This window comes from Xiphophorus hellerii, chromosome 1 (assembly GCF_003331165.1).
Source record: "Xiphophorus hellerii strain 12219 chromosome 1, Xiphophorus_hellerii-4.1, whole genome shotgun sequence".
NCBI classification, from domain to species: domain Eukaryota; kingdom Metazoa; phylum Chordata; class Actinopteri; order Cyprinodontiformes; family Poeciliidae; genus Xiphophorus; species Xiphophorus hellerii.
The window spans coordinates 9,723,769-9,742,263 of record NC_045672.1 but is presented as its reverse complement, the minus strand read 5'-3'; the positions used below and the strand labels follow the sequence as shown (position 1 = coordinate 9,742,263).

At 37.8% G+C, this 18,495-nt stretch overlaps 1 protein-coding gene across 1 annotated transcript in view; it reads right to left on the bottom strand.

Moving 5' to 3' along the window:
- Positions 1–2,427: 2,427 nt before the first annotated feature.
- mgll (monoglyceride lipase) overlaps positions 2,428–18,495 on the bottom strand; it is a 39,628-nt gene continuing 23,560 nt past the window's right edge. The window contains 5 exon segments of the mRNA XM_032565503.1: positions 2,428–10,418; positions 11,637–11,708; positions 11,710–11,853; positions 15,083–15,172; positions 15,564–15,674. Coding sequence (XP_032421394.1) covers positions 10,287–10,418; positions 11,637–11,708; positions 11,710–11,853; positions 15,083–15,172; positions 15,564–15,674 — 549 coding nt within the window. The 3' untranslated portion in view covers positions 2,428–10,286.

Sequence of the window (18,495 nt, the reverse complement as noted above, 5' to 3'; positions counted from 1 at the left end):
CCTGTTCACCTTTCTTACCTTAGCTTTCTCTGATTAGTTAGTTAGTCTTCTGTTAGAGTTCGTAGACAGAAAGAGGTCAAAATGCACTCAGGTCACCAAGCTCCACTTTAAAGACACTGCAAACTCTCCAGTGAAGTTTGCAGTAACCCACTGACTCCAGTCAATAATGCATTAGCCGCTCTTCCATCTCTATCTCTCACCTTCTATCTGTCACTGAGGTAAAACTGTTGCCATGGTCACAAAGAACCCTTATTTAATTCCTTGAGCTGGTTTCTGATTGGCTTATCGCTTTGTTTTTAACTAACATGGGAAAACAAGAACTTCAGACTCCCCCTGCTGGGAAAATCAACTTAGCAAAGCACAACACACCATGAAAAATGACACTTATTGTAGAAATATATGTTTATTTAACATAAATGTTTGAGGGAGTGCTCTTAAAATACACTGCATCATCAGTGTAACTTTGCTCATTCTAACAGATAAGATGATTATTTCCTGGACGGTTGAAATCAATTGGTGTGAAATGTACTGACATAAAAATTAAGCTCTGCACTCCTCGTGGGAACGCACTTTTTCTGCATGTTGAATTCCTTGTGGACCTACAGGAGCAGGAGTTAGAGGCAGTGCATCCTTCATGTATAGTGAAAGACTAAAATCAACAAGAGTGTGGATTCAGGTCAAGGCTTTCCTCGAAGTGTTTCCCCTTTGAGAATTGCAGCTAATGTGGTTCCAGCCAATTCCAAAACTGACTCAAAGAGAGATGCAAGGCCTACATATTCAGAGTGAGAGGGACGCGGAAAGAGAAATATGGGACAGAAAGCAAAAAAAAAAAAAAGAAAAAGAAAAAAGGAAACCATAAAAAAAGAGTGACAATAGTATCATCAAGCACTGATATTGCAATATAGCCAGATATGTTTAATGATGTTAGATTTAAGCAACGACAATACCCAGTAGAGGATGCATAACTAAAACATCAGAGCACAAAATGATAGGCATTTTGCTTTTAAATGTCAAGCTACATGCTTTAAACTTTCAGTGTTTGACGTTTTGTGACACATTAACCTCATTATTTTCACCAAAGTAGAATCAAGGCCACACCCAAAACAAATCTCTCAATACATTCCACGTTCATTCATGTATCGCATGTCATGAATTTAACAAGCAGCACATTCATACAATAGGCTTGACGTTCAATTATTACTACAAAGCAATGCTGCCATCTACTGGTAAGTATGTATAAAACAAGTGAAGTACAGCTGCTGGGTTTCCGAATACCAGTTTTTGGGTACACACACGTCTCAATAAACAAAAGTATCAATGAAAAGTTCAATTTAGAAAGTAAAGCTTATTCATAATATTGATGCAATACACCGAGTAATGTATTTCAAACACTTATTTTTGTTCATTTAGATGATTATGGTTTACAGCTAATGAAACCTCAAAATTACTGTCTCAGAAGATTCAAATATTACATAAGATTGAAAATAAAAATATATATATTTATATGTATTTATTGCATTTTTTAATAATGACCTAAAATCTTGGGGGAGGGAAAATGTCGATTTTTTATTTAACATACGTCTTTCAGTTTGCATATATGGAATGGGAAAACATCAACATTTTTGTTGATATCCGAAAGTTTGATGATGTTTTAATTGCTAAAATTAGAGTTTAAGGAATCAAACCTAAAAAAAAATCCCAGATATTTGTTTGGAATGTTAATGACTGAAGCAAAAAAAAAAAAAAAAAGCCAATTATGATAAAAAAATGGAAAGCATAACGTTGACACAGGAGGGTGCAACATACTTACAAATAGAGATTGATCTGCGATTGCTGTGAATCTTTGACATTCTGAAGTATGAGTGATTATCCTCTCCAAAATTTCCAATTTCCAGAGAGCAGAATATAAAGAAGCTGTAAGATCAGAAGTATTTCTAGTTTTATGACTGACCTTATGTGACACCATCTATGATTTTGGTTTGTAGTTATAAAGTATGATTATTTTAAATTATGTTGCTCTTTCATTACCCTTCCACTGGCTAATACTATCTTAATATACATAAAAGCCCATCTAGGGACAAGTGCTGCAAATTAGCTCATGCTGTAAGCACCATGACACAGGCGTGGGACTGCTGCTTTATTCAGTTGGTCCATGTTATTGTGTGTCTGCTCTATAAAATAAGCTCAATAAATAAATAAAAATAAATATTAATTTTTTTGAAATGCGAACAAACCAGGATTTATATGCTGTGGAAAAATCTGCACCATGCAGGAGCTGGTTATCCTCATTAAACTAATTGTGGGTTTTTACTTTTTTGAGAAACATTTTCGTCTTTAAAATAAGTTTTGACATGAAGTTAAGAAAAAATAACATTTAAACTCACACAAGATAGAGAATTGGACATTAAAAAAAGTCACAGAGGGCAGTTAAACAGTCATGTTGTTTATTTTAAAAGACAATGTGGACGTCGTGAACAATCTAGCAATAAGTAGATTGACATTCAGAAGAATTTTCAGTGTTATTTTTTTTAAACCCATCTTATTTACAGTTACAAACTTTCAAATGCTAACACCCGACCAATGAAGTGATTTCATTATCTCCGTCAAAAGCAGATTTAATACCTGAATTTAAGTTGGATTACAGCTTGGAGGACATAGAAGAACACCAGCGCAGGAATATTGAAACCGTCCTTCAGTAACATTACAACATGTTAAGACAAATCAACACAGAAAATATACAAGGAAGACTTAACTATCCAATCCTCTGTGTTTTATTTCCCTACAAATACAATCTAATCTCTCCAGGCTTTGTATTACGTTGGGGACTTTCCCTTCATAGACATTTAAAATCCCTTAAGAGGAGCCAGAATGATTCATGGAGAGAGTTGCTCCAGATACACAGTGCAAATTAACCAATCATTCAAAATAGTCACACTGATGGAAAACTATATTTAAAAATGTTATTTTAAGCTCCCACAAAAAACAACAACATAAAACCCCTGATTTATCTATTTTATACAATTTTGATCAATGCTTATGCATCAACTCAGTAATTTAGCTACTATAAGCCTTGGTAAACTCTAACAGTTTTCATCTAAAGTTTTTTTTTTGGTATTAATCATAAAATGGATTTGAACAGGTGTGTAACAAAGCTGGGAGGTATTTAAGTAGCGAAGTTCATCTTGTATCAAAAGGAGCAGAAGCAGTTTTTAATGTATGTCTGCTTCCTTGTTTGCACATTAATAAGGACTAATAGACATAAATTTAATGAGACTGATAAGAGGTACACAAGCAGGTGAACACGACGGTAGATGTCAGAAAGTCAGGAGCAACATGAATGTTAACCTTCATGTATATTAAAAGATCCTTATTGGACATGCACCAATCATTTGTGAGCTAGCCAGTCCCCCATTATCAATGAGCCAATCAGGACAAACCAGTCTGATTACAGTGTCTAGCAGATCAAATGGGGCATTTCTAATTAGCTTATGGTTCAATGCAGGCAAAGATTTATAATGTGCACATTCATCAGCAATAAGCATAAACAACATAGATAAAACAAAGTTTTACAATGCATGTATTGTCACGGAATAACTCGTAAATTGTGTTTTAAGAAATGTAATCAAAGGTTTTCTTTGTTTCTGATTAATGCTTAAGATTTTGGATGAGTTCCTTTCACTCTCAAAACTGCTGAATTGCATTTAATATTTGTTAAACATGACACCTTCGTAGCCACATTTTCTATTTTGAAGGAGTAAGATCACCTTTAGATGTTTAGAACATGAAAATAAATCCAAAACTCTGTAAAATTATTTGGCAGTAGTTTCATTTCGCATCCAGCATCATCTAAAACATACTGGAGTAAATTCCTTACCGTATAAATCTCCTTACAAAAGCATTGTTTGATTGCTGACTACATATACAACAGCTCTATAAGTGGAATAGGTGAACATCAGGATGTCTGAATAGGTTCTGGTATAAAACGTGCATTGACATTGTGTAACTAGTACATACATGCCAATACAAGAAGTTGTTTGTTAATAGTACTCTACACGAGACAAATAAAAAATAGCTAAAATACAATACAATTGTCATTTTTGTGTGTTATAAATACAAAGCTATTGTACAATAATTGTACAAGGTTTCTTAACAACAGTAAGATTTGAACAGGAGTTCTAAAATTTGTTGTTATGCGCCCATTACCTCTTTCAAGACACTAACCTAAACTGAAACTAATTACTTTTATTTACTTATTTTTAGCATTCAGCAGCAAATTGGAGAAGACCTGTTCAAATCTTGCTGACAGCTTAAGCACAGCAACATGATCACCATAAAGGGATAGTTCAGAATTTTTGAGATGAGGTTCTGTTGAAACCCCCCCTCCCAAAAAACAAAACAAAAAAAAACAAAAACCGGAGGGATCCATGACTAAACAAAATGTCTTCCTTTTAAAACAACTATCAAATACATCACATGCTATGGTTATTTTAAAAACCTTTAGACCATTGACATGTTACCAGGGTGTTTCATCTATATAAAAAGCTGAAGAATGTTTACACAGGAAATGGAGGTGTGTGGTGGTGTGCCCCCAATGTCACAATAGATACTGAATAGAAGAAGAAAGACTTCTGTTCCACTTTTTCTACTTTTATTTTTCAGAATAAAACTTAACAGCTACTTGTAGGTGTCTTTCATTTGAACAGGCCAAAAGAAAAACAAAACATTAAGATCTATTTTATTTTAATGTGACGTAAAACAGATAAGGGAAAAGCAGTGGCCAGTATTGTCAAACCTTTGCTGAGAGCGAGTGCAAAGGTTCCTTCTGCATTTGTCCATTCCAGCATTTCTGCTTGATGTGTCCACATTATGGACATTATAGGACCTGACTGATTACTATAATTAACCATTATGCTACTTTACATTTCTTTCAGTCATTTGACCAGAAATGCTTCACGTGTTCTCTAAATGTGCTTCACACCTGGAAGATAATTAGTGGCACACTCCCCCCCCAACCTCCATCACCCGTAGACCCATGGTAAGTAACAAAATTTCCAATATTTTAATGAAACTACTGGGTACTCACATGTTTGAAAATCATTGTTGATCTGAAGCTGAAAGAGTTTCTCAAATGTTTGCTATTAAAAGTTTTTTTTTTTGTTTTTTTTTTTACAAATAATGGTCAATTATTATTTTTGTTTTAGTCTGGAAAAGTTGTGATCTCGACAATAAGAAAGGTATATAAGCCCTACTTTCTTTGAAAACTGTATGATTATTATCATAATCAGATATTTTATCAGTGGAAAAAGATGCATGTTTGTGATCCTATTTACTGTGAATTAGAGTAAAAGCAAAAAACAAAAGAAAAGTCTAAGATGAATCTATCCAATAGTTTACATTTTAAATTTAAATGTGTCCTGTTTTCGTGAACTGATTGTGCTTGTGAGTCAAATTTCAAGCCATTCTTGAACTGTGGTCATATTATATCATTCTGAGGGCTACAAAGAGCCCGCAGGCCACCCTTTGGACACCACTGGTTTAAAGACTCATAAAGACAGCAATTGAATGAACTTCTATGGCATTTTTGAGATGCTCCTAAGATGGCAGAAATCTGCTTTGGTCTTGTTCCCTCTCAGAGAAACTGTTAGACTTAGCCTATATCACATACTATGTTACACTTTATAAATCCCAAGAAGGTTTTATAAGATATCAGCAGCTTATAACCTTTGAATAGAACCTCACTCCAAAAAAAAAGGTACAAACTATCCCGTTAATGGAACACTTCATAGAGTCTCCTCAGAACAGATTAATCTCATTAAACTGTAGAAAGACTGGCCTCTGCCCCTTCACTCCTGTCATAAATAACAGCTCTTTTCATAGAAACAGTCCTAAAGTCGTAAAAGAAAAAAAAAAAAAAAAACTCAAACAGAAACAGTGTCCCTATTGACAAACCAGCAGGCAGGATGAATCTGGCTTTGTTATAAAAAGCCACAGCCCAATTGGGATTCAGCTCTGTTCTGCCCCCTTTTTTCCCCTCCCCAGTTACTTAATATAGAGCGCCTGTCCGAAGTCGGGATCTGAACTGAACATTTTCACATGGCTGTCTCAGCGTGAGCAATTTGACCACAACAGCATGTCAGTGGACATGCGTTGTCTTTAAAATAAGTGAAGCCAGAGATTGTTGACTTGTTGGGATGAACAGGAATGTAATCTATTGGGAAAGTGCTGGACTGTGTTTTATCACTATTTAATAGAGACATGGAATGTATGTGTAAAAAAAATTAGACAAATGTATGAAGAAAAAAAAAGGGAAATTCCAACCACACAATGTCCAAGGAAAGCTCCTCATTTGACACAAATGGTGTATAATCCGTGCTGTTTAGGATTCAGCGCATGCTGCTCTTATTATTCACTGCGAGCTGATGATGCTTTAGTCTCTTATCTCAACACTCACACAAAAAGGGAATCCTCAGAGCAGCAAATGGACAACAAGCCTCGAGACCCTCTAGTCTGCCACAAAATTAATGAGGATATTTATTTTTACTGAGTGATTTCGCAGGAGAGAGAGAGAGAGGGGGAAAAAAAATAAGAATCAGAAAGCGCTGCCATGGTTACGGTTGGCTTCTTTCCTCGCTTTTTCCTCTCCCTGCATCCCGGTTTCTCTCTCTACTATCAAAGCAAACAACAGGCAGTAATATCCACTCACCTAGTCTGACAGGTAGAGCTTCTCCTTTTTTATTCTAAATTACGCTGCGAACTGAGGTCATTGTGCTGATGCTGTGCAGCAGGGGAGCCATTAGGAGTTTGAATACAACTGGGAACTGGGCAGCCTTTGTGTGCTGCTGGGTCTGCTGCAACCTAATCAGGAGGAGATTGTGTTTGAAGTGTGAACGGTTCTGGTTGGGGGTTAAAAGGGCTGACTTCCCCTGAGAATCAGGAATACATTACGTTTCTGTCTATATCTGCACAGAGGGTGATGCAGGTTGAGGGTAAATCTTCTGTGTGATGTGATAATAAATGCTATTACTTCAAATTTGACATTTTTTTTTCCTGAGCTGTCGATCACACACAAAACAGACAATCATCTGTGGAAGGAGAAATTTTAGGATGCTCACTTGGACACTGTGTGGTATGATCCGGCACTAAGCTGAGCTAAACCTTTCAGGTTTACCAGAGTTGTACATTTTACAGGACAAAAAGAGCGCTCTAAGGCAAAAACAAAATCTCCACGATGCATCCTCGCAGCCTGTTGCTGCCGAGATAGTTCCCTGCATGTGACGGTGTGGGTGTCCGTGGACAACATGTCTGAATCTGTGACAGAGCAAAGGCGTACGTGATGGACAGAACAAAGAGCAATCGTTAGCATTCGTAGCCAAAGAAAAAAAAAAAAAAAGGAGAGGAAAGATGAAAGATGAAACAAAAACGCCAGAACCAGCGCACAGTGAAACGCGGTGCGACCGGAGGAGACGGAAAGTTGGAAAGACGTATAGAACCCAGAGATTCCTCTACATTGTATCACTTCAGCTGGGATCCCCCTGGTGATGGCACATGTGAAGCGCATTTGAAACAAAAGAACTGCTGCTGCAGATAAACATGACAGCAGGTCATCACCATGTTCCCCACACCTCCTGCACGAGTGTCTGTGAACTCTGCGTGATTCATTTAAACTCACCCAACACTAATAATTACAATTCTTCTAAAAAGGCATATATAACAAGTTGGTTGTGAATACCAACAATGAGCTAACTGTGATCCTGATGTTGGGGCCCTGACTTCTAAAATGTTTTCTCATTGTGAACGCTTCAAAGCAACAGGTAGCAACAGCGGCTAATTACAGTCCGCAGGACGGTACGGCGCAGTGTGTGCCTGCTTAGCTTACAATTAAAGAATAAAAAAAATCAATGTTAAAATGTTTTAATCAAAAATAAAAGCTGGTGTGACATGATTGCTTAGATGTTTAAAGCCAAGGTTGACTTCAGGGGAGATATACTGCTGTTTGGGGGGGGAACAGAATGAAAGAGGTGACAGCTGCTTCTGCTACTCCTTCAACTGTAGCTTTCTATAAAGAAGTCCATTTTAGAATAATTGTAGTAATTATTTCTATCTAGCATTCAAACTCAGAATAAGACAGCTATTCCAAAGCTTTCTACTTTAAAACAAGGTTTTATATTAACTTCTGATATGTAACTATATTTATACACTTAAAGTGAATTCTTTTTAAAGTAGCAAGAAGAAAGTATTATTAAAAGGGGAAAAATGTCCCATATGCAGTGGTTTTTTTACATGGTATTTAGGGGGTGTGTGTGCATGGTTGTTTGTCCGGTCTGTCTCTGTGTTGCCCTGCGACAGACTGGGCAACACTTTCAGGTTTACCACCCTGGAGAGGCGGGGTCACCTCTCCAGGGTGACCCCGCCTCTCGCCCGGAACGTTAGCTGGAGATAGGCACCAGCACCTCCCGACCCCACTAGGGACAAGGGCGTTAGAAAATGGATGGATGGATGGTATTTAGGGGACAAACATGTAACAAATGGAGTCCAAGTTAGATTAGACAAACATTGAACTTTGTGCTTGACATGGAAAATGCCTCCTGTGGAGGCACTGCACATCACTGAGAAAATGCGTATTCACAGGGAAACATGGTGCAACATCATGCTTCGGGGCTGATATTTCCAGCAGTGACAGAGAAACTAGGCAAAGTTGATGGGAAGAGTGTGGAGCTATAGACAGGGTCAACCTGGAATAAAACCTTTTGTAGACATTAAAAGACCTGAGACTGAGCCAGAGGTTCACCTTCCAACAGAACAACTAACCATATAGAGCCAGAGCTGCAGCGTAATGGTTCACATCAAAGTATGTTCATGCGTTAGAATAGCCCAGTCAAAGTCGAGACCTAAATCCAACTGAGAATCTATCTGTGGGAAGACTTGAACTGACGATCATTTATGGCCACCATCTGACTGAACTTGAGCTATACTGCCTACAAGAATGTGCAAAAATTGTCATGTGCAAAGCTGGCAGCGACCTCAAAAGATCTGCTCTGCAATTACACAAAAGATGCTTCAACAGAGTATTGACCGTTCAGATTTGTTCAACTTCCCACTTAGCCGCTACTTTGTGTTGCTCTATCACACAGAAATCCAACAGAATACGTTTCGGTTTGTGCTTGACAAAATCTGACTTAAATTCAAGGGTATGATTTGTTTTGTGAGACAGTGGAGCTTCCCCCGAGAGAACCATGTTAATTCCTTTCACAGCTGTGAGGTATTCCCTATTCACCAAACAGATGCTACATGAACCACTAACAGTGAAGTCAACCATGGCCTTAAAGGGGTCAAAACATTTGACCTTTGACCTCTCAGTATGAGGCCCCATCTGCAGAGAAAGTCACAACAGCATCACCTGGTTAATTTGCCTCCTAGAAACGATTGTGCTCGCGACTCTGTCATTGAAAGCACTCATTTATTTAAAAAAAGGTAAACAGTGCCATATATAAAATGTCTTCAAATCTATTAGCTAAAAACAAAAAACATGTCTGAATCTTCTTTATTGAAGAAGCATTGATTTTGAGCTGTTTATTAGACCTTCTCTCTTCAGACCAAAGGAAACATATGAAAGAAGTCAAGAAAAGATAGGATTTCTTATGAATATAAAGTGAACTCAGAAAGATTTATGGTGTTTATATTGGAATATTGGAGAAACCAGTTATTAACAGTTTGAGGTGACCTTAGCCATCCCCCCTAGCAGAGATCAGACAGCAACTTGACCTTTTGATGTATTGCAGATTGAGGGACGGAAAAGCAAGTGCTATTTCTTCGGATCACGCAAGGTGTTACATTTGATATTAGTATCTAAAAGATCAATTCAGTAACTAATACAGGATAATGTCATTATTGCACTTAGAACCATAGCTTAATGTGATTTCAACTTCACTCGAGCAGCGCAGGAGACCAGGAGATGATGACAAAACCAACACACCCACTGGCTGGACCGCATGAGGCACATCCCTGATTGTAGATTCTGCTAAGAATTTTTTATTTTTGCTGAGTTTCTAGGATCAAAGTTTGTGATGGCATCATCTTCTTAAAGAAGATGGGAAATGATGTTAGTAAACCCTTCAGACAGAAAACACGATGTCAGATCAGTGAGCTCAAACACCTCCCTTGGACAGGAAAGAAGTGTTGCGCCTCACATGGCTTCGGGAAAGGATGTACGCCTCGTGGGATAAGGTTTGGGAGTCTCCTTGGAGCGCTGACTGAGTTCTTTTTTTTTTCTTTTTTACATTGGAGATCTATGAGCCTTGCTGCGGTGGCGTCGATGCTGGAGGGAGTCGGTCTGTGATCCAGCTCGTCACGTCCTTCAGCACAGTCTCGGCGACTTCAGGGAGGTCATGATGGAGAGCGTGGTATCCTCCTTCAAAGATCTGGGAAAACATTTGGCCATGTCAGAGAGATGATATGCATAAAAACCCTTTGAAAACTGTTATTGTTAAGGAAAACAGAACATTTTCTAATATGACAGCCATTTGATGAGCACTAAATCTAAATCAAAGCATGATTTAGATTTAGGTGTAAGGAGTAGCACAATTTCAGGGTGCGTTTTGGTGAGAAAATTTGAATATTTTAAAAACCTTGTACTGTATATGTGTGGACTGGATGTCTGGAGGTTCTTAGAAACCTTGACATGATCAGAAATAGCTTTCACCCTCACAAAAACCTTCAATTTACAAACCTTCAGTCTAATGCAGAAATAATTGTTTTAGTCACAAAAATGCAGAGTTAGAAGTCATCATTTAACTAGATTTGATGCCATGGAGTCAGACTTGAAATTTAACAGGTAATCTATTACTAAGTCAAACTATTACACCCTAAAATAGACATTTTGTTGTAAAACAAAAACACATAAAAATTCATACAAGCTTTTATTTTAGCAGAAGCCTGTCTGATTGTTTCAATTGTGCCTTTAAATGTCATTGTAAATAAATAAATATGGCAGCTGCAGTTGATCCTGAATGAACTGCAGCTAATCAAAATCAGAAAGAAGTCATTATATTTGACCAGTCCTGAAATTGCTGTGCTCTCGCCTGTTTGTAAAATGCACAGAATTTAAAATCTTGGTGATGGTCTATAACGGCACAAGCATGAATGGATTCTAGAGATGCTGGCGAAGTATAAATCAGTGTTCCTTCAGTGTTCCCAGGACCAAAACTAAACACGGGGGAGGCAGACTTTATTTTTTACTCTCCTCAGCTCAGGAACAAACTCTCAGTTCATAAACTGTTATTTCCTGTAGATCAGGACCAAAACATTCATTTTTTTCTGTGTCTTTCTTCTAAAGGTCAAATACTGTTTAATCAGTTAGTTTATGTCATTACTCATCTGTTCATTTGTTCAAATTTGAGCTTTTTTTCTTTTTATGCAATTTTGAAATGAACAAGTTCTTTTAGTATGTCTTGTCATAAATGTGATTTTTAATACTCCTGTGCTGTTGATCTTCCTGCATAGGACTTTGAATACATTATCTTTGAACAATGCTGTGCAAATAAACCTATCACACTTTGCTCAGCTAAAAATATCATGTCACATGTTTTTCTTCCATGTCTCAAAAAAAGGGATCGGCCTCTGTGAGAACTCACACATACCGTTAGTTTTTTATCCGAACTTGCAGCTTTCTCATACATCATCTTAGAGCCTCGGATGTCACAGAGCTTGTCAAGCGTCGCCGTGGAGGAGCAGGAAGGGCCAGCTGATGGATGGGATCGCCCTCTCGATCCTCTCGGCCGCCGCCATCAGCTGGATGCCAAACGACACCCGTAACCTGCCATGGTAGTTCAGCTCATCATTGTCATATGCCTCAACCTGACGGGAGACATCCATACAAAAGAGTTATGAGCAGAAAGGACAGTGTTGGGCGGACTCCGTAACATTGATTTTGCAGCATTCCTCCATGCTTTGATATCAAGCAAGGTTTTAGAACAACAAAATAAATCCCACATGGCATAAAAATAAACCCAAAAGCACAGAATAGGATTTGATATTTATGAAACACAATGATAGGAGATGTAACATAACCTCTAAACCAACAACTCATCTACACAGTATGTTTTTGATTTAGTTATGTTTTGATGAAATCTTTTTTTTTCTCTTGCTCTTATTGTGTATGCATTTTTTTTCCCCCAACACAGATTTATGGCTTGTTTTTCTTGGACGCTGGTGATTTTTTGATTCGTGTCAGTGAAGCAGCTGTTTGCAGGCCGGCTACTGGAGCACATAGCCTGACTAACATCAGATTGTTGGAGTCCCAGCATTACTACTTAAACAGCACAACAACAAAAACCTATCATATTCCATGTGACTTTGAAACTACTGCGTTTAGAGGGTGACTCTTACAGTTGTCATAAATTGCAGTTGAGAGGTGGTGAGGTAGATGCGGTAGACCCAGGTATGGAGAGTAAATGATGGTTTAATGATGAACAAACACAATAACCCAGGCAGCACAGGTGAGCAGAGGCAAGGAGCTCAAATACTGGTAGCAACTGGTACAATAGACACAACTGCAGGTAGAATAGATGCTAGACGAGGACCCGGCAAGGAAAACAGGGAACACAGGTGAGATTGGATACACAAGGGGTAATCAGGGAACAAGAGACACAGCTGGGAGTAATCAAGGGCAGACGAGACAACAGGACCTAAATAGAACACAGAAACCTATATTAATACACAGAAAACTCAAATCCTCACAACAGTTTTGAGATCAACTTGGAAATACAGAAAAAAACATATTACAATATTTTAGAAGTAACGCATTCTGTCTTAGCATAAAGTAATTAAATGATGACACCCTGAAAGTATACAGGTGTTTATAGTTTGTTTGTTTTAATTTGTTATTGTCACCTGAGAAACATCATTTCAATATTAATTGTGGTTATTTTTTGCCTTTCTGTTTTGGTCTCTCTTTAAAAAAAATGTTGAATTAATTTTTTAATAAATGTTAAACTCTGCAAGTCACAGCCATAGTATTTTTATTGTTTGATCTTTCAAAACATTTTTTCACACCAATCAACTCAGACAGCTGCATAACATCATTTAAAATAGTTGCATGTTTTATTAGTGTCCAATGCAATTCCTTATTTTGCGCCCCATTTTATTACCTAAGCTGTTGTTTGCCATGACTTTTTCTAAGTCAGTTTTTAAACAAAGCATCCATATTTGTAAAGTAAATATTTTTGAAGCTGATAATGAGTGGTTTTGTGGGAGGAGATGTGGCTATAAAAGATGAATACTAAAAGAAACCCATAAAAGGCAGAAAATCCCATGGAGTGAAAAATTGATAATCAAGAAAAGAGAGTTTATCCTATATTATTCCCTGCAATGGACACACCCTACACTGTATTTCATATATGCTTATCTAATACACAAACGTGTTTCTGAGTACACACAGCTGTGACTAAGTGTAAGCAGAAACAGTTTAAATATGTCAAAGGTGATCAAATAAAGATCTGTGAGTCAACAAGTCTAATTCTACAGCTTCTGTCAAACTACATATTTAAGGACAAAACGTTTGTTTCTGTCATAGTTCTTCGGTTTTGTGTGTTTTCGTTTGTGGCTTTGTTATGGTTTATTTGTGATGAGTAATTTTTGCATTATTACTTCTTTCTGGTAGGTCTGTTCTTATTAGTTATTCTGACCCGTATTGTTTAAATCCACTCTAGACAGGCAAAAAAATTAACTTAAACCTAATAAGAACATTATTTTAGGTTATACAAACATTTAGAAGAGATGAGAAAAAGAAATATACAATTTTAATACTATATTGAAGAACTCCTGATTTAAATTTTTCCCTCTTCACAAACAATTTTTTTCCATTTAACTTGCCCCATTTTTGGGAGGTTTTCAGTATTCAACATTTTCAGTGTTCCCCCACATGATAGACAGAATGTAACTGTGTGCTTTCTGCAGATTTATTTCTTGCATCTCACACGAGAGCTGCTTGTTATACTCTCATCTCATTCCAAAAACTTGCAGCTGCTTCACCCTTTGACCTGTATATTACAGCTAATACAGGATTCCAGTGTACGCATACAAGACAGTTAGATCCAGTGGTTTCTATTTTTCATGAAAGACACGCCTCCCCTCCAAGTTAGTCATGTTGAGGATTATCTTCTCCATGAGTGGGGATGCAAAGATTCAACATCATCAATTCTTGCGACAGCAAATCTAGTAGGACCAGGAGTCATTTTGATGACTCCTGGTCATCAAAAGACGACAATCTACCTCGGAATTGGTGTGGTGATGTTGACCGTTTTAGTTTACCATCTGACCTGCAACAGTCATCTTTGTATACAAACTGTGTGCAGACATTTGACACAGCAGTTCATGACGTTAGATGCGAAAAACGTCACATTTCATGGAAAGAAATGAAAGTGTAACCTGCACTACATTGTGTGTGAATTGTGAGACAGTTATTTTTTGTTTTTAAGCATATGCACTGACTGATGGCACCTTTTAAATGTCGTTGTCCTTTGTGACAATGACAATAAAGATTTATCTTATCTTATCTTACTTTGATCAACACAAAAATTTAAATGGGTCACATTGACCCAAACCATAATACAAAGGTTAAAGCCACCTATTGTTGAACTCAGAAACGTCCTCTGTCTTATTACAGGAAGTGGAAATAGCAGGATGTGTGGCTACTGAGATACATGCGCATGTAAAGTTTCACAAACTTGCGTGAAGGCGTGGTTTCACAGGTGTGTGAACGTGACAGCATGCTTGTATCTGGCTTCCTTGTGGTTAAGCTGCAGCTACTTTAAATGTGACACAAAGTAAATACACTTTGTTTGTAGTTGCCAAACAGGTGCGGTCTTCATCCTGGGATTGTTCAAAAATTGCTCAACTTCACATGAATGTACACCACTGGACACATTTTCCCATGAGACACACACACACACCCCTACACACACACACACACACACACCCACACACACACGCACCCACGCACACACACCAACCACTTGATAATTCAGATACATCAGCAACAGAGCATACCTACTCAGATTCACGGCAACCAGTGTCTGTCTCTCACCTGCGTTTTGTCCCGTGAGATCCATTTGGACTCGATGGATCCCAGAGAGAGGCTCGGCAGCATGTGGTTCAGGAGCTTCGCCACGAAAACCTTTGGGGAGAAGGAGCCGGCTGAGATTTTTATTTTTTATTTTTTAGTTTGTTTTCACAATCTGACACCTTCGTCAGGAGAATCCTACTTTGTCTGAACATTTTCACAGTTCTCTTCACATCCGAGTGTTTTGCTATTTTAAGTTGGCATCAATTTAAAAGAAAACAAATCAAACAAAAGAAAAGATCATATTAAAACAAATATCTAGGGAAACAACAAACCCTCTCTGTCCCATTAAAGATTTTGATTTAGCTGAAGTCTGGGTTTGAAAAGATGACACTGGTTGCAGGAACTGAAATTTGATTGTTGACAGAGGTAGGAAAGAAAAACATAAATAATAAAAAAAAGAAGTGGAGTTGTGATAATAAACACATAGACCATGAGGCAGTACCTTAAAGGGCGTCGCAGACTCTGGGTTCATCTGGACCATCGGGCTTATCAGGACCAGTCCAGTGAAATCATTGGGTCTTTCACAGGCAGTGAGGATGGAGATAGCACCACCCTAAGGAGGAGTAAACGTCAGATAAAGTTTTAGTTTCACCTCATTTGTTTTTGTTGGAGTAGTAAGTGCTGGAACTTAAACACCCCTACAGTTTAACTGTGACTATAAAGAACTGTGAAAAAATATTTGGCTCCTCAAAGTTTCAAATCATCACACAAATTTTAATAATGTAAAGATTTGTAATTCACTGATTATCACATTAAAACTTTAAAACAAATTTAATGGTTCAGAATGAGACACCTGAACTAAAAACTTGTCTAAACTGCATGAGTGCTGACAAGAGGAAAATGAACTAAAATACACATAAATGTTTTTATGTAGTCAGTAGTTCACCAAGATTATCTGTAAGATAAAACGCCTGCATGTTATGCTAATAACAGCTTATGTTGTATTACCATGCTATCATGAGTTGTGATATTAAAAGTGCTGAACGTACATGCTGTCCTCAGAGATGTGCTGGTGATATTAGCAAGTAACGTGGGTAAAAAATGTACAGATACTGAAAATACAGAAAAAAAGGAAAGAGCAACAGATAATAGATGTGAAGCTACGTGATACGGTTCAATATTATGATCTACATGTATCTGTCTATAACAAGTGACAGGGGAGATTCTTTTCCCCTGTCACAGCAATGGGAAGGTTACACAGAGAGGTTCTGATGCAACGAGCAGTGGGAAAAATACCAGTAGGTCAAGACCAACACGAAACAATCCATCTTTTGTTTATTTGGGTGTGAATTTCCACCCGCCTTCTCAGTAATCCACACACACACTGAGAGTGAAATGTGACTGAAAAGCCCTCAGGGCGAAACACGCACTGATTCGCTGCTTCACATGAGGACAAGTCCACACTTTGACAGCTATGAAGACATTTCCTGTTTTTGATTTGAACCCTGTGATGTAGGTTGATGATAATTAGCAGCTCTGTGACCATCAGGGCTAAAATCAATTAGCCATGGATGACTTTGGTACAGTTCCTCTCCTTGTGTGCAACAAGTGGTGGAAACACACAGGCATCCTGCTTGGACAAATCTGTCTTCCTCTTTCTCTCTCTCTCTCTCTGATTTTAGAAACTAATTGGCTTCATCTTTGTTTATCTGTCCACTGTTTGTCGGTTGTGTGAATATTCATCAGCTCAGGGCCAATGGCAGGTCCACTGCATGAAAAGAAGCAGCACCACACAGGAAGACAGGCCATTTCCCACAGGAGAACATGTCCGCTCGCAAACACGCACATATCTTTTGGAAACGAGAAGCCTGTTTCTTCCATGTTTGGTTTCCTGTTATATCTTCCTGAATCCCCCCTCATATGGACAGTAAAACTTCCTTGTGTGAGAACAAACAAAGAAAATAAACATTTGCACAATGGCTGAATTATCACTCTACTTCAGGGTGAAAATTTATTCGGTTTTATTTAACACCCAACATATGTGATTCATCTAATATTTTTCAAGAAGAAAAAGTTGTATTTTCCCCAGAGGTTTGATACAGGTATAAATAAAGGCAGCGCTAGAAGAAGGACTGAAACAGTGAAGCTTTTTCAAACACTGCCTACTGCTCACCTTCCACTCTCTTCCTCTAACTCTTTGGGCAGTGAATGCTGGTAATATCCCACTGCTCTGACACTCTGACTTAACCTGTACAAAAACTGCCTGATGAGTAAACATACATTCAGTCTGAGTATTTCACAGCTTGATTACTCTAAATAGAGCAAGTAAACTGCTAATAGCTGAACAAGCTACATTTAGAAATGTACTTACCTTATCATTTTTAAAAGTTCAATAGCTCATTGGAATTGGAAACAGACAGAAGGTGGCCTGCACAAATTCATTAAATCTTTAATAATAAAAAGGCTAAATCTACAAAACTGGAGAAAAGTTTTAACTAAAAATGCGCAAACTATTCTTTTGTTTGTGTTTATTTGCAAAAGTTCTTAGGTTAAGCTCAGATATGAGAAATAGAAGCACATTTTTAAAAATTATTTTCTCTACTGTTGCCTTGCAGCAATAGGTTCATAGGTTATAATCTTGGCCAGAGGTCTTTTTGTGCGGTGCTTACATGTGTGGGTTGTTTTCGCATGACTGCTGACCGGTCCAGCGGCACGCCCAAAGACTACTGGAGATAGGCACCAGTTCAAGACTTCAAGGATGAGCAGGTTTAGAAGAGGGATGGATAGATGGATGCAAAAATGAAAAAGTATAAAAAATGCTAAAATGATGACATTACAAAAAGAGAAATGCCTATGCAATCAAAAGGACACTTGTTTTTTAAGTTGAGAAGACAGAAAGTAAAATGCTGAGAAACACATCAGAACATCATGTAAGAACAAGCAAGAGAGAAATGTACAAGACAATAAAGAAAAATAATATGCTGATACCCGGGATGCCAGGAAAGCCTGTTGTAAAAAGAGGAATCTTCTTTGCCACTCTTATCTCATTTTCTATTGTAGTTTTTCCTCTTTAAATAATAGATTTTTATGTTTAATAGTAATAAAAAAGAAGCACAGAGCCGCAATAACAATTCCAGTAACCACGTTGGCAAGATGCTGAATGTCAGAGGATGAGCAAATAAACACTAAACAGTGATACGCCATTACATAAATAGTTGGCACTTGGAAAGTTAGACAATTGAGCCAATTGTCAGAATTTCGGCTGCAGAGGGGAAAAAAGCTTTAGCTGGAGGGAGAAGAAGAAGCTTGGGCAATAGAAACATCCTGGAACGATCCTATGAGCTCATACAAAACAGCTGAAATTCCTTAGTGCCAGCTCAAATGGGGAACATGCAGAGACTTCACAGTGCTGAAGCTGAGGCTTGGGATATATA